Here is a 17,286-nt window from a genome sequence, read left to right on the forward strand (position 1 = left end):
TAGCTCTTCTAGAGTTACTGCCAGTCCCAAGCCCGGGTAAAGGAGGAGGGTTAGGCATGGGGTTAGCGACCCCGTCCCTTAGAAAAACTAACTCGCTAATAAAAAACGTTAACCAGAAGTTAGAAATCAGTAGAAATTTGCTAAAAACGATAATTGTTATCACCCATATATGTGTATATACATACAATAACTGAACAAAAACAACATTGAATCCTTGTTATAATTAAATAAATAAACAACTATTAGTTTAAACATATATGTTAAAAATAATAATAAGGAACAAATAAAAGAAAGGATTAACTCACCTTATTATTGTTTAACGTTGAATATGTATTTGTAGATTTCTTTAATGGATCTAATGAGATAATACGAAGTTTGAGACCACCTTGATTAGATGAAGGAGAAAAATTTATAAAAAGACATACGACACAAAATAATCTACTTACACTACTATACTAAGATGAATAAAGTTATAGGAACTTTAATAAAGTTATCGATGATTTTATTCTTTTTCTTCTAAGATACCTAATAACTAAGTACATATTCAAAGACCTTTAGCTTAAACAGTTTAATAGTTTTGACTAGTTATTTAAATATAATTTAGTAAGACAGAACTTAAATTTGACTTTTGATGAATGAAAGGTATTTACTATCACTAATAAGGTATATTTATACTAGAGGTTTAAACAGAGGATTTTATAGTATAAAAGTATAACTACTGAGAAGTAAGATTTATCTATTTTATGATAGATGTCAAATTATAGTTTGATGATTATCATCAGCAAGAACTCATGAATCGATACAAAATTGTTCATTAAACCTTGAGTTAACCATTAATAAACTAAGGCCATTTGGCTATAACGGTCTTACTCATGAAGTATTATGAGTCGCTAGAAACCTAATTACCTAAATCACAATGTAACATGAAAAAAAGTCAAAAATTGTTTCTTTTTCACACCATCTTTGATGGATAGCACTTAAATTATAGAAGTGAAACGTCGCTGAAAATGATCTCTTGCTTTATTGTAATAATTTTGATCATTCTGGAACATTGATAAGATGAAAAGTGTCTAGTTAACTCAATTCAATGTGTATATAATCGGTATTATAATGTCAAAAAAAGTTAATACATTTCGAATGGTTGTTGAAAAAACAAAACATGCAAATTTCATACTTTTTCTTATGATATATACTATACAACAATGTGATCAATTTTGTAACAATGTACGAATATTAACTAAAAGGTTAACATTTGTATGAAGTATAGTTAACTGATAACATAATTATAAACTAGAAATCATTGACAATCAAAGGAGATTGGTTGAAGTTAGACATTAACACCTTTAGATGCCGCGAGACTGGTAGGTCCTGGGTTCGAGTCTCGCGAGGCGGGGTCGTGGATGCACACTGTTGAGGAGTCCTACAATAGGACGAAACGGCAGTCCAGTGCTTCCAGGTTTTCCATGGTGATCTAGCTTCAATTGACTCATGATTTCAACTATATATAAAACGTAAAATGATCATTTCTATCAGGTAGTCATAAATACACCAAAAAAGAAACAGATTATGAATGATTTATTACATTCTATTATGTTTTTGAAAAAATGATCTTATATACAATCTTATTATATAACTGACAGTCACAATTCATTAACAATAATTTAGTTTACTAAGCTATATAATATTTGCTAGTAATTTTCTTTTAAATAATTGATGTTAATCAGGTTATTTATTCGATAGAGATGAACTTGAAGTTCCAATATCATAACTTGTTGAGTCAACTCATTTTAGAGTTAACATAGATCGATTGAAGTTGAGATAAATCAGTGAACAATTATAATCTGTGTAGATCGTTATTTTTGATCCTGTATATGTGTTGTTAAGATATATCAAGGTAAAATAAAACAACTATATCCTTGTAACCTCTGTATCAACCCATAACTCTATTCAATTTCTGTCAATTTGTAGTGAATTTTATCTCTAATAAAACTCAATAATAATAGTAATAATAATAATAATTCAGTATTACAGTGTTGTCATGTCAAATTCATGCTCCAGTTTATTTTTCTGCACTTTGTCTAATTAAAAGAACAATAACACTAGACGGATGGGACTTTAACCGGTATAATATGTACAATGTTAAATATAAGCAAAGATGGATAGTGGCTAGCAGTGGAATCCAGGACGCACGTTTCGTCCTATTTGGGAATGCTTGTGAATCAAGGCAATATCGAGGCAATAAGCACAGTATACAAATATGCCAATAAGAGACTGATCAGTTGCAGTCCTAACACATCAATGGGAAGATTCAAACAAACAATACTAATGTTAAATATGATAACAGGTAAAGAAAAAGAATACATTCAGAAATATAGCGATACAATAAACATCTTGTTATTACTAATAGACTATAAGTATAGTGTAGCATACTCTATGTATTATGGTATATATATATAAAGCAACAAATAGACACATCTACAAGAATATATAATGGTTTACGATGATCTAACTGTAAACAATGACATGAATTATTGAACATTGAATATAATAGATAAGTAAACATTATTCGACTTTATTTATTTCATTATGAATGAAAATTAATTTAAAGAATTCTTCTATTCAGTATATTGTTTAGTGTGTGAGTGGTTTGTTTATTTGTTTTGTTTATTAAACTACTTTCATACTGTTTGTCTGTCTACAGTAATAATAATAGTCAGTTTATCATTACCAACACAACATCATCATCATCATCATCACCATCATCACCGTCATCAATATAATTAGTGTTAGAACAATTATGATTTAATGGACAAGTATAAAATATTGTCAGTTAGTTTACTGTTGTTTGTAAAAAAAAGAGATAATAGATTTACTATATATGAAATTTGATTATTGACACAGTTATGGGTTTAAACAGAAACAATGGAAACTTCTCAAATAGAAACTTTCATACATTTAGTGATGTGTGTGTGTGTAATAATGATTAACCATGTGGGAGTACACTGAAAGTGAATTTTTGTACTACTATAATCAAAAATACATGTTCATTCTAAAATAGAAGGATTCACTGAATCAAGTGTGAGTAAATTTCATACAGTTCCTAGTATTAGTTAAATGAAATAGAGAATTTAAAGTAAATATTGACCTATTCAGTATAAATAAGCTGGTATATAGTTTGAGAAAAATCACAGTTATGATGCAAAGATGATGCAAACATGAATGTAATTTTAAAACTTATATAATCTACCTTAATTAAAAGTAGAAAACATTTCAGTGGATGTTTCTACTTTGAATTTAACCAAGAATATGATTTGCGTTTAACTATATCAATATTCGATGAATAAAGGTTCGGCTTTTTCAACTAAATGGGGTACACAAGAACTTGTAACAAAAAATGTGCTCAAAAAAACACATGGTTTCAGTATGAAATTGAAAGGATTTCTCAGATGACCTGGTACCTCTATCCCATCCACATCAACAAATGCAGGTGAAGACAAACAATGTTGCAACAGACTCTACATCAGGAGACCTCAACATACACCTAGGAAAAAGCAATATCCTCAAATGCAACACAATCACATGTGATGGAAAAACTCTGGAAGAGTTGGAAACATTCACCCACATTGGAGGATCAGTTCTTTCGGGATAGAAGATACACTCTGATAACAAATTATCATAAAACTTAAGTTCAAAACCTTTATATCACCTCTAGAACATATGATATAAAATCTACTGGTGATTATTACTTTAATATTTATGAAAACTGATAATCCATGAAATTTCATTTCTCATACCTAAATAAATGATTTTTATGAAATACTTGGATATCCTTAAATAGGCCTTTAAATCGTTCGTTACATGTTACTTAATTGTTATTTCCAACCAATCAAGATTAATGAAAACCTTCGTTCAAACTTAACAGCTTTATTAAATTGAACAGGTTTACATTACTAAAACTCAGAAAATGAATATTTGGTTTTCAGAAAACCTGAAAAGATTATATAACTATTTTCGATTACATGAATTGACACATCAAATGTTAAGTGACTTGTGTGAGAGTATCATGTCAAAATTTATCGATCTAAAGTTATAAGGCCTCTGCGAAGATCTGAGCGCTCTAGGTCCGATCCGTGTTGAGCGCAACTGATAAGTCCCTTACTAGTACGAAATTGCTGTCTAATACCTCCTGATTTTCAATGATTGTCTGTTTTAGGTTGATTCATGATGATTCAGACGAGTTTCTGCATCTTGACAAGCACCAAGAAACTAATTACCTCTTAAACCAGTTTGTTGACAGATTCATTTTTTTAGGGTAGTAAAAATAAATTTACATTTATAAATCGCCGACATAGCGTCATACTGTCGATTTTGTCTTCACTTCTATGTCCAGTTTGTCTTGTTACAACTAATGACATGGAAAAATATAATCATTTACCATCGACTGGCCAATATGCAAATTTGTCTTGTTAATAATAGCTAAATAAAAACCTTTTATTATTTGATAATTTGACGATAATAATAATAATGACATTAGTTGAATAAAGGTGCAAGTTTACAGTATCAACTAAGTGTTTTTCTATCATTAAAAGGTATGTAGATTAACAGTTGCTTAGTCATTTGACAATCAGATACAAATGTTCAGTTATTTAAGTCTTGCAGTAATGAACGAACACCCAGGTGAGGAAAAGTAATTTATTGTTAAACACAAAATCGCAGGATGTCTTCGTACAATATGGTGGCCGTACATTAAATACTTCGTTTGCAAATCTTCCATCAGTTGTCCTTCATATTCTATATAATTCCTCCAATTTACAATTCCTTTCAATTGTCTTTTCTGTTTCTGCCAGATTTTCTACTACCGATTGGTGTTACATACTACCTATGTCGGCAGACATAAGTAGCATACAACACACTCGTCCCCATTTTAAACGGTCGCTCTTGCGGTTTTTTTGCTTGCTGCGTCACCTTCTTCGCTGCAGTCTGTGCCACGCTTCCTACCAAAATGTCGAGTTCACCAGTGCGTTGACCTTCATAGCGATATCGACTTGTCGAGCCATCTAAATCCGATGTCCATACAGCAGACACGTGTCCCACTTTCTCTTCCCTTCGACAGAAGCTGACACAGCCAACGCCGACCTGTCAAAACTCTCCATTCAACGCCACCTTCCTACACCAGACCACCCAAGCTAGCGCCTCCTCTCTCGGCTGTCTGTCGACATAAATAGTATACACCACAGTACCACTGCAGTAATATACTGTTTGTTGCATCTACCCTCCTGAGTCTTTTGTTTGGTTGACCTTTTAAAGGTCAGTCAACTATTCATCACATATAAGCTGGAAATCGGACACGCTACATGTGGAAAAAGATGAAGACGTCACTAACAGTTTGTACTTTAGTAGATAAGTTTCAACTTGTCTTGAATTTATTTTAAAATAACACTTTCTTATCAGAGTTGATGGTCTGATAATTAAGCGAATATTAGTAAAATTTAACAAGGTGAAAAAAACAAATCTAATTTTAAGTAAACAGGTAAGTAAATAGATAACAACAGTAAGACGAATTTCAAGTTGCTTCATTGAGTGATACGATCCAACAGTCTCATCTTTAAGGACGACTGTTTAGAATGCGTAGTTGTGTAACGTTTATCAGTAGATAACCGTTATATATTTATCAGTATAGGGTTGTGGATATTATTGAGTTTAAATCGATATCATAAAGAAATTAATGTTAGACTGCCATTGAAAACCTGGAAACACTGGACGGCCGCTTCATCCTAGTATGGAACTCCTCATCAGTGCGAATAGATGATCCCACACGCGCGACTCGAAGGCATTTTGAGTTATCCCATTGTTAATATTCTCCATTGAATTTCTATCGGTCGTAGTAGACATATATGCATCTTGTGGGAATTATCCAAAAATGCATCAGTTCTGGGATGCAGGCACATACAGCTGATGAGTCCCAGATAGGAGTCTATAAAGAATTGTGCAGTTAGTCACTACACACTAGTTCACCGTCAGTAAAAACATTTTAAGTGAGTACTTTGAAATTGCAAGTGATATTCCTATAATCAAAGAGGAAAAGAAACTTAAATTATAGTAATATACTTTATAACTATAATAAATTGGAGGAATATTTATAAGAAATCTGAGGGGAGAACTTTGAAGATGATCAATTAATTTAAAGTTCTAACTGAAATTCAGTTTACATACACTTACGTCTACTATCAATAAGCTTGAATTTCCTAAAACACATACCAAGATTGCATCAGAAATAAAATTTAATCCTATTACATATGAAACAAATAAAAAAGTTAGCATTTCGAAAGTACATATTTAGATATACTGTGGTGCATGCTACTTGCATTGACAGATATAAGTAGTACATAGCATCAATCGGAAATAGAATTCATGCCAGCAGAAGATTGGGAAGATTCGGTTGAAGTGAATAGAAAGGAAAACAGAAAATCATTGTAATAACAACAGGATTGAAGGTATCATGAAGCACATAAAGGACAACTGATGGGAGATGTTTAAATGATGGGTTTAATGTACGGTTTTCACATTTTATCAAATAACTCTTTAATTTTGTATTAAACAATAAATCGGTCTTTTCCACTTGAGTTCTTCGTCCACAACAGTATTTGAATAACACTAGTTTCGCGATGGTATCATTATCAGAACCAGTCTTACAAAATGAACAATCAAAGTTGAATTTGTGGGTATTCCAATGGAAAACAAACACTTAAGATAAATAACGGTGGTTGGAAATGATGCAATATAGTGAAGATACAATAAAAATATTATCACATAAGGAATACATTAGGAAAATACAAACACAAAAATCAACAGTTAAGAAATGTGATCTGGCTGTAAATGTTTATGAATTTGTGCATAGAACTCTGACAGAATATAGTGACCGGGAAATTTCAGGTCTGTTCCATATTCTATGATTAACTGAATTAATTACCGATTAGTTGTACAGCTGAAAGTGCATATGTGATAAACTGTCCGAAAATACAAAATTATAGGTTCTTTGGAATAATCGTTGTGTAGTTCTAGGTTAATGTTTAAGTCGTATACCAACACAGTAAGATAATTTACATCTTAACTACCCTAGTACAGTGTACCTTCTAGACGACTAAATAGTGTACATATTTTTATCAATAGATTTCTATTCATCTTTAGTAAAAATGTTTGAACCCGGTTTGTATTCTATCCGTGGTAGCAGAATTGTCACCATGAAGTTAAGTGAAAAGAAGGAAGCATTGACAGTTACATATACAATACAGTTTGTACAAAGCAGCGTACAACAAAATAATATCACAACAGATCTTTAAACCAAGTAGTGAAAGGTAGTGAATAAACGCAGGTCTTATTCACGTGATCAGTAATTTCTTAAAGATCAAGAAACTAAAAAAAAGAGTAAATTGGGAAATGCCAGAACATAAAAATTTGGTTATTTTTTAAAAAAACTTTGGAATGTTTAATGACTAATAATGTAGTTAGAAAAGTGGGTCCGCTCCTAAACAATATAAGTATTTAGCTACTACCTGTATTATTCACAAGTTTGGATCAACAAATCTAAATAAATGATACCCAATTCATTCAGTATCAGGAGATCTGTATGGATTCAGGTCAGTTAGTGAATTTTCTTAGGATTACCTCAATACGATCATCATTTAGAAACTTCATTGAAATGACAGTTAGGTAGTTGAGAATAAAAGTATCCATAATAATAGTAATAAGTGTTCTGTACTTAGTCTACTCATAAGCTCTTGCATTCGGTAAACTGTCAGAGAGCATTAAAAAAAGAGATAAACTGTACACCATCAGATAGATCATCAAGAGGTATGCATATGTTCATTTAAATACCAACTGAGACGTGATCCAAAGTAGCAGATTTAACATGGATTTGATCACTGTCTCAAGGATTTGTATACGTATATCTGTCATCTGGATACAAACTACCAATATGTTATATTGATTCTTTAGCACTTTTATTGCCTCTAGTAGTTAAAGTATGGATATCTCAAAAACACATACTAAAACATAATAAACTGATCTAATACACTTTTTTAATGTTTAACACATATATGCTGGATGATAACACATGGTAAGGGCTGGTGGAGTGTTTCTTTTTCTATCAAAGAGATTTTTGGAATGTATAAGTTTTTTTATTGATTGACTATTACAATTATTTCCCAAAATATGTCATCATAAATAGTAGCCAAAATTTTGTGTATTAAATTATGCAACTTTTTCAGTAAAACACGATATTTTCAGATTTAAAATCATTTTTTCGAGAAAACCCCAAGTACAAACATTGAAAAATCTGAGAGTGAATTAATTTTGATCTAACAATTTAATGTAACTCAGTAACTAAGTGCAGGTTCGGACTCTCAGCTCTGAATCACACATGTTTTGTATGTATCTGTGTACGTAGGTGGATATGAGATTGTAATACTATCCAGCTTCCCAAAATGAAGTGGGTGGAACACGGCATAAATTTGCCACATGACAGTTGGATTCGAACCACACAACTGTAAAGCAGTCTTATCATAATTTATGCGATAGCTTAACCTAAAACTGAGCACAATATACAAGTTATTTTGTTATAAACTGGAAAAGATAACTGGAAGTATTCAAGCTATAAAATATTGCATTATAAAAGAGATACGATAACTATTGTTCAAATATTTATCTTATTAGTCCCTTCAAGCAATAACCACGGTTCTACTGTGAATAGACAATTATCCAAATAATCTGGTTGTTTATTTTTAAATATAATATGCTTAGGTAATATCACACCATAAAATATGTTGTTTTTGCAAACATAGTTGTTTTTGATTGAGATAATGAATTAATCAATGTTAGACCATCATTTGAAACCTGGAAGCACTGGACAGCCGTTTTGTCCCAGTATGGAGCTGCTCAGCAGTGTACAACTACGATCCTGCACGCAGTAACCGAACTCAGGACCTTCAGTCCCACACGAGGCAGTTACTCACTGAAGACAATAGTAGACGGACTGGTTGAAGTTAGAAATCAGCACCGTCGGATACCGGCTCAGTGGTCTAGGGGTTAAGCGTTTGCACGCAAGAACGAAGGTCCTGCGTTCGGTAGCTGCGTGCAGGATCGTGAATTAGCACTGCCGAGGAGCCCCATACTAGAACGAAACGGCCGTCCAGTGCCTTCAGGCTTTCAATGGTGGTCTAACATTGATTGATTCGTGATCTCAATCAAAAACTAAGCAACCTTCAAAACGTCATACTGATATAGATAATTATGTTAAATTGATTGAACAGACTGAAATAACTGTTAACTGATATTTAACCTTCAGAAATGGCTCAAATTATTTGAATGTGAGACAAAAATGAAAGAAATCAAATTCAATGAAAATTGAGTTATGTTTCTTTTCTAAATCCTATCAATCCTCTTAGGATAAACGAAGTGCATTTAAAAGGTGTTATCTAAATTACTGACAATAATTGCTGATTAAAAGAAATCGGGTATAGAAAATTCATGCAGAACTATATTTTGAATCAATCTCTTGAAATTCTTTATAGTTTGACGTCACCTCATGCTTCTCTGGAAAATCCAGCAATCATTACTTAGTGTACAGTCAAAGAGATTTATCACTGATGTATTCAAACCAATATTAGAAACATGACTAAAATTAGTTGATCACAGTATCACGGAACTTCGGAAGATAAATAAAATATATTACTTACTTTGCTCTGTTGCTAATGGAAGTGAGACTGCATAAACAGTTGGTCGAGATTTTTGAAGAACTTACTCTTCAGATTCATTATTCTAGATACGAAATATCTTGTGAATCGATGATGACCATGATGATTCCTTTTGAAAGTTTTCCTCGTCCACATTTGTTTTAGATGGTGATGTCGACGAGCCATTATGGGAATTAGTCATACGAGATGTCTGGGGAGAAATTGGTGGTCTAACTACAATTTTACACAAAGACTTTTCACTCGTAGATTTTGTTGTTTCGTTTGTGGTTTTATTATCATTATTATTATTATTAATATCACAATTTTTATTCCCACCAAGTCCTCTTAAAGAACGAGCAAATGTAAGGCGTGTTAATTTTGACACAGAATTGGTCTTCAGTTGTTCGGCATCTAAATTATAATAAAATAACTAATAGAGATTATTTTAGACCAGAATGTACTAGAATAAGAAAAATCATGAGGATATGATTTAGTTCATTTATTAGGGAGATAAATGTCATTGTTTAAATGTATTATAACTAGAACCTTCTTATTGAACATGATGATGAATTCTGATTTTTAGAAAATATCCACAGCAATATAGTAATAAACATGAACGTGCAATAATAAAGATATTTCAACTGTACAATCAAAGAGAGAGATTATCTAAGAAGTGTAATGTATTCGTCTAATGTAGATTTTAGCATCGCACAAATGATTACATCACATCATGCCTCTCCGTACCGAAGCTTTTAGTTGAAATAGGTTATAGGATTGAACTCAAAAATAGCTTTTTAACACCCAACTAGAAACTGTAAGGACCAAACTTTTGAGTTTGAGTAAACTTTTCATATGTATCCAAAAACAATTTGTCCTAATTTGGAACCTGTTTCTTGTTTATTTGTACTTCTGTATATCACGAGACAGCTATATATTATTGCTACACCATACTATCGCCCTTTTATGTTCTCGGTCATCGCTTTTTTGTGTAATTGATCTTTATTGATGTTTTACAAGGTATAAGCATAACCAGACAGAAAGAAATTTATTGCTCAAATATACCAAATTATTCGGATTAGTTACTTGTACTCATTACAATTTTAAAATAGAAATAAGGTGAATCTTTGGGTTTAATTTCCCTGAAGATATGGATAAATAGCCTAGACAATCATTCCTCAACTAGAAACTCAAAACTTAAATTGAACTTGAACAAAATATTCATCATTCATAAGTCAGTGGACAAACTGGTAATTATTCCAAAAAATAAAATATACGAATACTAAATTTCCTGATAAAGTTGATATGAATAATCAGTTCAACTTCCACCCCTTAAGTTTGTGTAAACTTGCAACAGAATCATTAAGAGTGCCCTAAAAATCTCATAAACATTTTCAGCGATTTTTGTTATTCAAGTCATTCTGTATTCTCCATTATTGTCTAAGCATATACTGATCATTGTATTTTATTTGTAAATACCGTATACTCATGAATAACACGTCTTCGGGAGTATTTGACCGAAAGGATATCCGAATATGATCAATAAACTCATAATTGATATCATTAACGAGTTTAGTCCTCGAGGTCAATGTTTGGTACAAATGCAAATCATTAAATTTCCATTGAAGGAATTAAGAGGCTCAATAAATGCTTTGTCTTAAAAAATATTTCACTCAGATACCATAAATTGGCCAACTTAGTAGTGAATGGTTGCTCGATTTTGTGGATTGGTTGAAGTTAGACATTAACACCGTTGGATGCCGGCCAGCTCAGTGGTCTAGTGGTTAAGTGCTCTGGCGCAAGACTGGTAGGTACTGGGTTTGAATCTCGCGAGGCGGGATCGTGGATGCACACTGTTGAGGAGTCCCGCAATAGGACGAAACGGCAGTCCAGTGCTTCCAGGTTTTCCATGGTGATCTAGCTTCAATTGACTCATGATTTCAACTATATAAAAAAACAACTTAGTAGTAGTTAAAATATCGGTAAAAACCAAGATTTAAAGGATTGGTGGTATTCATCCTCTCAAAAATCCATCGCGTAACCCACTTAGCTACTGAGTCCAAATAACTATTAGCTTGTGTAAGAGACCGATCAATTACAGTCCTGAACACCTATTGGGCAGATACATATAACCAATGAGAATGAATTAAACTACACCCGAGTGCACAATCCAGTAGTTATCCGAACTCAGTAGCAAAGTCGATAACATGGTGTTTGAAGCCAAGGGTACCGGGCTCGAGTTCCCAAGTGGACATCAGCTCATGGATGCATGTACATGCAGATGATAAGTTCCAAATAGGGAAAAACGCGCGCCCTAGATTCCATCGCTAGATGTCATCCATCTCTCCTTATAATCCTTGTGACTTAAGGTGATATTGAGGCAATCCGCACAGGATGTACATATGCCGAAAGAGACTGATCAGTTACAGTTCTAAACATCAATTCTAAGGTTGGAATTACCAAAGCAAATGAATTAATCTGTCAAATTCAAACTATTGATATTTGTTTCAGTAGTCAAAACTCTTTAGGTCGAAACACTGGGTTGTATGATCGAAATCATGAAATACTTGCTGGTCTTAATAGCATGACGTAATTTGACATGTTTGGTCTATGAAGTACAAAATAAAAAGAAACCAATTAACTAGCCTTAGAAAACTATTCATGACACATTGTAGCGGCCCTTATAATTTAGGACAAGTGATTTTGCAATACTTTTTGTTGATATGGAAGCACATTTTCAAAATAGCAAATTATTAATTTTAAAAATGTCAACAAAAGATTTAATTTCCGTCAAAGGAAAGAATAATGAATCAGTATGGTATTAGAATGCTCTTATTTGTGGCCTACCTGTATTATTTGTCACACTGCCAGGATTATCAATACTATTACTATTAGTACTATTATTGATATTACTGCCATTTTCTTTAATAGAATGTGTTTTATTCAAATGTATATTTAATGATCGACGTCCAACAAATGTTCGATCACATAAAGGGCAGTCAGTTATCATTGGATTATTTGTAACAAGTGCTGGAAAATCATTATCACTTCTTATCACTTGTTGGTCTTCCATTTCAACCGTTGAAGATTTTTTAGCAAATTCTTTTAACACTTCATTGTCCTTGTTTAGTGATTTTCTACTCTCTTTTCCTTGTGATCTGGGACCATTGAACTTTGAAGCAGGATCTACTGAATATTTGGAATTTTTGGCGATAGTAACTGTACTACTACTACAATTACTATTACTAGTAGTAATGATGGTGGTAAGAGCTATTGAAGAAGAATCCGAAGTATTTGTAGGTGTAGTTCCACTATAATTCGAAGTAGTTAAATTATCTGTATGTTTTAACAGGACATGTTCTTCCACTTGTTCAGCAGTACCAAAATCGAAGCCACAAAATCCACATGTATAATCCTTATTGTTATTACTATTATTATCATTATCATCAGTTTTATCATGAAAATTCTGTAAGTTTTGATGATTTTTATCATCTATCGATATCTGTTTTCCAAGTTCAACTTTTCGGTCAACAGTATTACCATGATTATTTAATATATTAACATTGAGATTATTGCGAAGATTGTATTCATCAAAACCAATCTTTTCAATACACTGATCATAATCTTCTTCATCATTTGTAGATAAATTAATTAATCCATTATTCCACTGTGATTGACAAGGATTTTCTTGATGTTTACTTTCTATTGGGCCATGATGATCAAGATGTGGTGTAGATTCCAATTCAGTTTCACTGTCGCTTTCTAATTCTAATACAACACCATTTGATCGACTGTATACAAAGGAATTATTCTGTTGTACAATAGGTGATAAAGTTTGCATAGAATTCAATTCGTGATTTATACCCGATTGAATCGGCCATACACATAAATTTGGACCAATTTCCATCTAATTATTAGTGTAAATTAAAAAAAATTATCAGTTGTAATACGCCAATGATTATACAAGCAATTTTATGTCAGAAAAATAATCTGGAATATAGTTAAATTTATATTTACTGAAATGTAATATAAATTTTCAAAGTTGAATTCAGGAGTCAGTCTAAGCTAGACGTCCACTGAAAACCTGGAAGCTCTAGGCGGCCGTTTCGTCCTAGTATGGAACTCCACATGTGAGACCCGAACCTAGGACCGTTGATACTCACTGCTGAAGAGTACCATACTAGGACGAAACGGCCGCCTGGAGCTTCCAGGTTTTGAATGGTGGCTTAAACTGACTCGTAAATCCAATCCTGAAAATACTACAATCTCCCCAAATCCCCAAAACTGATAATGTAGATTTGATAAAGAATGTTTATGAAGTGAGATATTACTGATATTTATTTGTTATGGTCGAATTATAACATTTTTGAAGTTCTCAAATGATTTACTGTCGAATCGTGTTCATTTGTATGTCAAATTAAATAGCTTAGTCATGAGCGAAGGTGACAAATGTTGAGTTTCCTATAACTTAAGTAGTCGTAAGTGGGGATTAGCAAACTTTGATATGACTATGTGCTGAAAACATATTAAGACCACTAAATTAATAATCAGTATTTTTACTGAAAATAAGGATGCAGTACGTGACAGGGACAATTTTCAATCTCGATAATTGTGTTTAAATTAATTCTGGGATATTATAAGTATACACTGCAAAGTGGGTTGAGTAGTCGTCTATAAGCGTTACTTTTAGTTAATCAAAGTTAGTCATACTAACAACTTGTTCAAACCTGAGTAAGTAGACATGGGCTTAAATATAAAATGTAAGGTTTGAAATCCTCTATTCTATATCAGTTTGTGTCATCATGGCTAAATCGAGTCAATCCGCACAAAATAGACATGTCTCAGTCAAGACTGACTAAATTTCAGTCGAAAATATCAACAACGAGATAATTCAAACCATTTCAAATTGAATTAAACCATATACTCGTTGCAAAAGTGAGTTGCCACTTGGACTCAGTAGATAATTGGGTAAAGTGATGGTGTTTGAAGTAAATAGTACTGGGTTCGAGTTCTGGGGTGAGCACCAACCCTGTGATGCGGGTATACTCATCCAACGAGTCCCGAAGAAGACGAAACGCGAATCGTAGATTTCGCTGCTAGCCACATTTCATCTATTCTATATCAATAATCACTAGATCATTGCAGAATAAAATTATATGAAGACAATTCACAAGTTACAGATAAGTGAAAAGTATTTGACGAATTATCTAAATAAACTTAATGATAATCTAAGGTGAATTTAAATTTCGTTATCGAAAAAATTCATTCAATATCTGATTGTCACAGGTTCGAATCTTATTCTAATTCAAGTCAATTAAGGTATGTACACGAGGTTGCACCTTAGTTTAGATTTGGATTATTATTATTAATACAATTATTCATACAAGTAAAAGCAACATAGAAATGGATGATGGAAAGTAGCACATTTCATAATCAACTCTGAAAGTTATAAAGTAACAAAAATAGATGATATATTCATTTTTGAAAACTGCAATTATAAACTTATGCTAACTTTTACACGCTAGAGATAATCCAGTTAGGCGATTATAATATACTACATCATTAGTGCTAGGTGGTTGAAGATAACCGGTAGTAAATTTTAGATTCATTTTTGGTAATATTTGTCACTTATCAGTAAGGTATACATCTGACCTTGAAGATGCTGATAATCTTTGCGGGATTCGAACTCACATCATCCAGCTTCTAGAATGCTACGAATGAGCTACTGCTGAGCTCCCTTAGAATTGAGATATTCACATCGACTGATCATTGAGTGGTGGCCACTATCATGCTTTTCTAGTCTTTCGGTGCCGATAGAAATCTTACTTACAGTGGGTGTTTTTTTCCAACTATTTAGTTAGTCAGATATTTCATTAGTTCCATCGATATACATTATCCAAAGCCAAGTATTTTGGCCATTATATTATTAATACTTTGATAAAATATTTCTAAAAAAGTGAGATAATTATTTAATCGTAGATAAAATAGATTATAGCATGTGACCAATCGTACAATTCAGTCCTACAAATATTTAAAAAAGAATGTACATATTATGTATAGCTGGTCTTCAAGATTTCAGTTGTTTTTGATCAATAAGTTAATGGAATATTGAATTCAACCTTAAAAAACAATATTCTTAATTATCTGTTTGTTGAATGAACGATAAAACCACTTGCCAAGTGAGATCAACTTTAGTTGTGAGTGAACCAAGTTTACAAAAGTTCAGAAAACTGAATAACACCCAAACTCGATTAAAGGTACACGATAAACAATCAATGTAATTGTCACAACTTTAATATTTGAGATCATGAATCACTTGAAACTAGACCACCATGAAAAACCTGGAAACACTGGACAGCCGTTTTGTCCTATTGTGGGACTCCTCAGCACAACTTTATTATACAAGTGTCAATAAATATTCAGCTTGATAACATACAACAATTAAAATATTTACAACAACATCATCATCAACACATTAGTCAGTCATATCGTATATGATAATAACGCAACAACTATTATTGTACTTCTTATTGTCTTACACCAATTTGTGTTTTATAATATGGTCTTTTTCAATCAATGAAGAATTATGAACATTGAATAAATGGATCCTGATTCGACTAAACAATTAACAAAGTTGTCAGTAGGCCAGCTCTTTTGACATTAACAATTGTTCATTCTAGTACATTTAATATAACTATATATCTAATATTGTTCTAAATTCCTACTTCATTCACCTTAAAACATAATTTGTAGATGGTAAGCTATTTTTTGTCTCAAAAGTATTATATTATCACAGGAGGCTTCATTACTTTGAATAATTGATTTTCTAAATGATCATTAATTTCAGAATAACCAGTAGTAATTTTTTGTAGAAGAGATAGTTCATTCATTCCCAAATGCCCTGGTACGGCCGAAAGTGGGGAGAGTCCACTCTCCCTCTAGAAATGCTCTCATATGGCCACGCGTATATAGCCTCTGCCAGGGAAGTCCTACTCACTGCCTTCTCACAGTGGCATTACTATTGTTTACGAAATTGAGAGTACGAAAAGCAAATATTCGGTGCTTTAACTGGGTTGGTTGACACGGAGGGTCCAACTAAGGGAGTTGGAAAACCCTGATTCAAAATCAATGGCGCACACGGACTCTAGTATCCTGAGGGAACAAATGGAGCATGAATCCATTGTTGGTCACCGGCTACCATTGGACTGCATCTCCTCACGATGATCCACTCTCATGTGGGCCAGTTTTTTAGGTCGAAGGCTCCGGGTGGGGCCCCCTAAGAAAATCACCTGCTTCAGTTTGGGCACCTGGGTAGTATCACAGCCCTCACACAAATCAAATGAGATTTGTGTGGCGCATATTTACCTGGTGCCCCCTTTTACCAATATTTATGTTTTTAAATAAGATAAATAAATAAATATTCTTCAAAAAACTTAATTGATAACAGCTAAAATAATATTTTAAACAAAAAACAAAGATGTAAACAATTTATGTAGTTATATTTTATCAACAAGGTGATGTCATGAAAAATATTACACCAATGACTTTTATCAGAGAT

The 17,286-nt window shown here is 32.6% G+C and overlaps 1 protein-coding gene across 1 annotated transcript; it reads right to left on the reverse strand.

Moving 5' to 3' along the window:
* Positions 1-296: 296 nt before the first annotated feature.
* Smp_157260 (hypothetical protein) lies at positions 297-16,618 on the reverse strand (the record flags this gene model as incomplete). Its single annotated transcript, XM_018791082.1, has 3 exons — positions 297-385; positions 13,269-13,635; positions 16,538-16,618. 3 exons carry the CDS (start codon positions 16,616-16,618, stop codon positions 297-299), a joined length of 537 nt encoding a protein of 178 aa, XP_018645700.1.
* Positions 16,619-17,286: the final 668 nt, after the last annotated feature.

Source organism: Schistosoma mansoni (genome assembly GCF_000237925.1).
Source record: "Schistosoma mansoni, WGS project CABG00000000 data, chromosome 5 unplaced supercontig 0195, strain Puerto Rico, whole genome shotgun sequence".
Taxonomy (NCBI): domain Eukaryota; kingdom Metazoa; phylum Platyhelminthes; class Trematoda; order Strigeidida; family Schistosomatidae; genus Schistosoma; species Schistosoma mansoni.